The sequence below is a fragment of the Lycium barbarum genome, chromosome 9 (genome assembly GCF_019175385.1).
Source record: "Lycium barbarum isolate Lr01 chromosome 9, ASM1917538v2, whole genome shotgun sequence".
In the NCBI taxonomy this organism is placed as follows: Eukaryota; Viridiplantae; Streptophyta; class Magnoliopsida; order Solanales; family Solanaceae; genus Lycium; species Lycium barbarum.
The window spans coordinates 97,890,236-97,893,144 of NC_083345.1; the positions used below are offsets into that span (position 1 = coordinate 97,890,236).

The following is a 2,909-nucleotide window of genomic DNA, read 5'->3' on the forward strand; positions in this document are numbered from 1 at the left end:
TCATACTCAGAGAAAAGTTAGTGTCATAATTTTGAGACACTTCGCAAAGTGATTATAACGTAACACAGAAAGCATTTCCAAACAAAGCTACTCATGTTTCCAGAAGCTCGATGTATAAAAGACTGGTAATCCAAAAAGTTATTCATGTTGTCAGTAGGTACAATAGGTGCATAATGCACCTTTCACTTTTCCTTTTATCCTTTTTCCTCCTTTCCGACACGGTACTAGTGTAGCTTTATTAAGGAGCAATAGCAGATCATTTTGACAGTAGACTTACTAAAAGACACACAATATGTTATTCTAGTGTTGAATCCATCATTTATATAAGTTCAGAATAGGTTTCACATATTCGGAGGTATATGTATGGAAAGCTACTTGTTATTAGGAGCATTGTATCTGATGCTACTAGTGTCATGTATTCTAACCTGGCTTAGCAACTCTTAAAAACGTTTCGTGGTTTCACATAAAATGGTATTTCAAATCAAAAGGTAAAATGCCACAAATATAACAACTGACATATGTGTCACATATGCTACCTTTTAGATGCTGGTGTTTCCCTGAGTCAATATCACTAAACTAAATAGTAAATAGGTATTATCAACCAAGCGTTCCCTAACCTTGCCCCAAGAACAATAACAGCCAGTTTACCTTTCTAAATTATAGCCAAGCTGGTCATCAAACCAAATCAATCTGAAATTTGTGGAATTCATGCTAACCAGAGGCTAAACACCCTGCCCGTCTCCTCCTTCCAGAGATAAAATAGAAAGAACATTAAAATGAACTCGCTCTCTCTCTCTCTCCCCCCCCCCCCCCCCCCTCTCTCTCTCTCTCTCTCTCACACACACACACACACTTCCTTTACAACAATTTATATCCACAACGAAAGACAAACATAAAAGTTCACAACAACAAGAAAATCAATAAAGCTATATGGGAAAAAAATATATATCTGCAAACATAACTGCAGAAGACTGGTGCTAACATAATCTTCCTAAAAGGTCGGTGTTCATGTATTGTTTCTCCCTCACCTCCATTTCTTCCTCGTCTTCTTATTCCAGCATAACTCCACACACGATCATCTTAAACTTCTCACATTCCCCTCAGCTAACAGCATGTACAAAAATAAAAGAGCACGTAAAGCAAACTCCAAAAAATATACCCAGAACAAAAGTCAACATCAATTTTCCAGTGTAACAATCAACAAATAGGCAAATCTTTAACCTTGATCCACCAACTCAAAGATAAACACGAATTAAAATGTATGTAGCAAACAAGGAATGGAATTGAATACAGGTCCAAAAAAGTTGGAAATTACAGATCCAATCTAGACACAAAAAATTCTAAACATTTCTTCAAAATCCAAGGCAAGAACAACTAGTATATTTTTTTTTTCTATTAAAGTTTTCACATCAAATTTAGAAGGTCCAAACCAACCTGATAATAATGAAATGAATCCAACTACACACGAGCATAAAAATCAAAGAATTAGGCAAATCTATTACGTAAATTTAACCTTGATCCACCAACAACTTACAGATAAACACAAATCAAAATGTAGCAGTAAGCAGACAAGGAATTCAATTGAATACAGATCTAAAAAGTCGGAAATTACAGATCCAATCTAGATCTATAATCTAGACAACAAAAATTTCTGCAAAATCCAAGAACAACTAGTAGTTTTTTTTTTCCTACTACAGTTTTCACATCAAATTGAATATAGAAGCTCTCCAAACAAACCTCAAATCAAACTACACGCGAGCAGCAACAGCAGGGGCAGCGGCGGCAGCAGCAGCGGCAGATGAGGCAGCACCACCTAAGAAGGAAAGGAATCCCGCATTTGCTGGTTCTTGATCATCAAGGAACAAATCCTCAGGAACCCTAAAAGCACCATGAGCAGCAACAATCGCGAGTCCGACAAGCATCGCAGATATAAGCAGCGACCCCACACTAGTGAGGAACACCACAACAATAGTACACACCACTAATATCCCTAACGTCTCGCGATCAGAGAAAGTGCGACCAAGTACAACGACAGGCTGATCGGAGGGGCGGAACAAATAGAGGAAAAACCATCCAGCGACGAGAGCGAGAAGTACGAGGAGAGAGAAAGGATGTGAGAGAAGGGAAAGAGCGAGTACGCCTGCGAGTAAGGAGATGTAGTTGACCCGGAAGTAAGAGAAGTTTTTGCGCACGCGCGATGCGGCTTCGGATACGGAGTCGGGTCGGGCGAAAGAAGTCCGATCAAGAAGTTCTACCCAAGGACGGCGTTGAGAGAAACCTTGACGGATTGAAGATGATAAACGGGAGATGAATGAACGGAAGGCTGGTGTAGCGATTGGTGGATCTGTCGATTGTGGACTTGAGATTGGAAGTGTTGTTTGAGAAGCCATTATTCGTTTTTGGTTTTTTTTTTGCTCCCTTCTCTCGTTTGATTTGATTTGATGCTATTTTCTATTTTGAGAGAGAGGAGTGCAAGTGGGAAAATTTTGTGACAACAAAAATGGTAACGCTTTAAAAGGGCTTCCGGTTTCTTTTTAAAAATATTTACCTATTTCTTCTCAAAGCGTGTGACAGCCAATGATTTTCCTTTTTTGTGCTTTACATTTACATTCCATACCTCTCGTTTGTATAACTGTGTTTTATCTGGATATAATTGTAGGAAATATTAAGTCAATGATTAAAAGAGTTAATTATTAAAATTGAGTTTTTGATAAAGAAAATGTTACATTTCTTTGGTGATGCCCTTTGGTCAATCAAAGTCCTAATAAATTTTGTTTTTCATGCTTTTCTTAGAAAGTATGTGTTGGTTTTATTCGATCACATTTTAACATAGGCCAAAGTCATAGATGGACCCCTGAACTTGTCCTGATTTTTCATCTAGAACCCTCAACTGAAACGTTGACCATCTG

The 2,909-nt window shown here is 38.1% G+C and overlaps 1 protein-coding gene across 1 annotated transcript; it reads right to left on the minus strand.

Moving 5' to 3' along the window:
- Positions 1-1,473: 1,473 nt before the first annotated feature.
- LOC132609121 (PRA1 family protein B3) lies at positions 1,474-2,508 on the minus strand. Its single transcript, XM_060322976.1, has one exon. The coding sequence runs from the start codon at positions 2,388-2,390 to the stop codon at positions 1,749-1,751; it is 642 nt and encodes a 213-aa protein (XP_060178959.1). The 5' UTR covers positions 2,391-2,508; the 3' UTR covers positions 1,474-1,748.
- Positions 2,509-2,909: the final 401 nt, after the last annotated feature.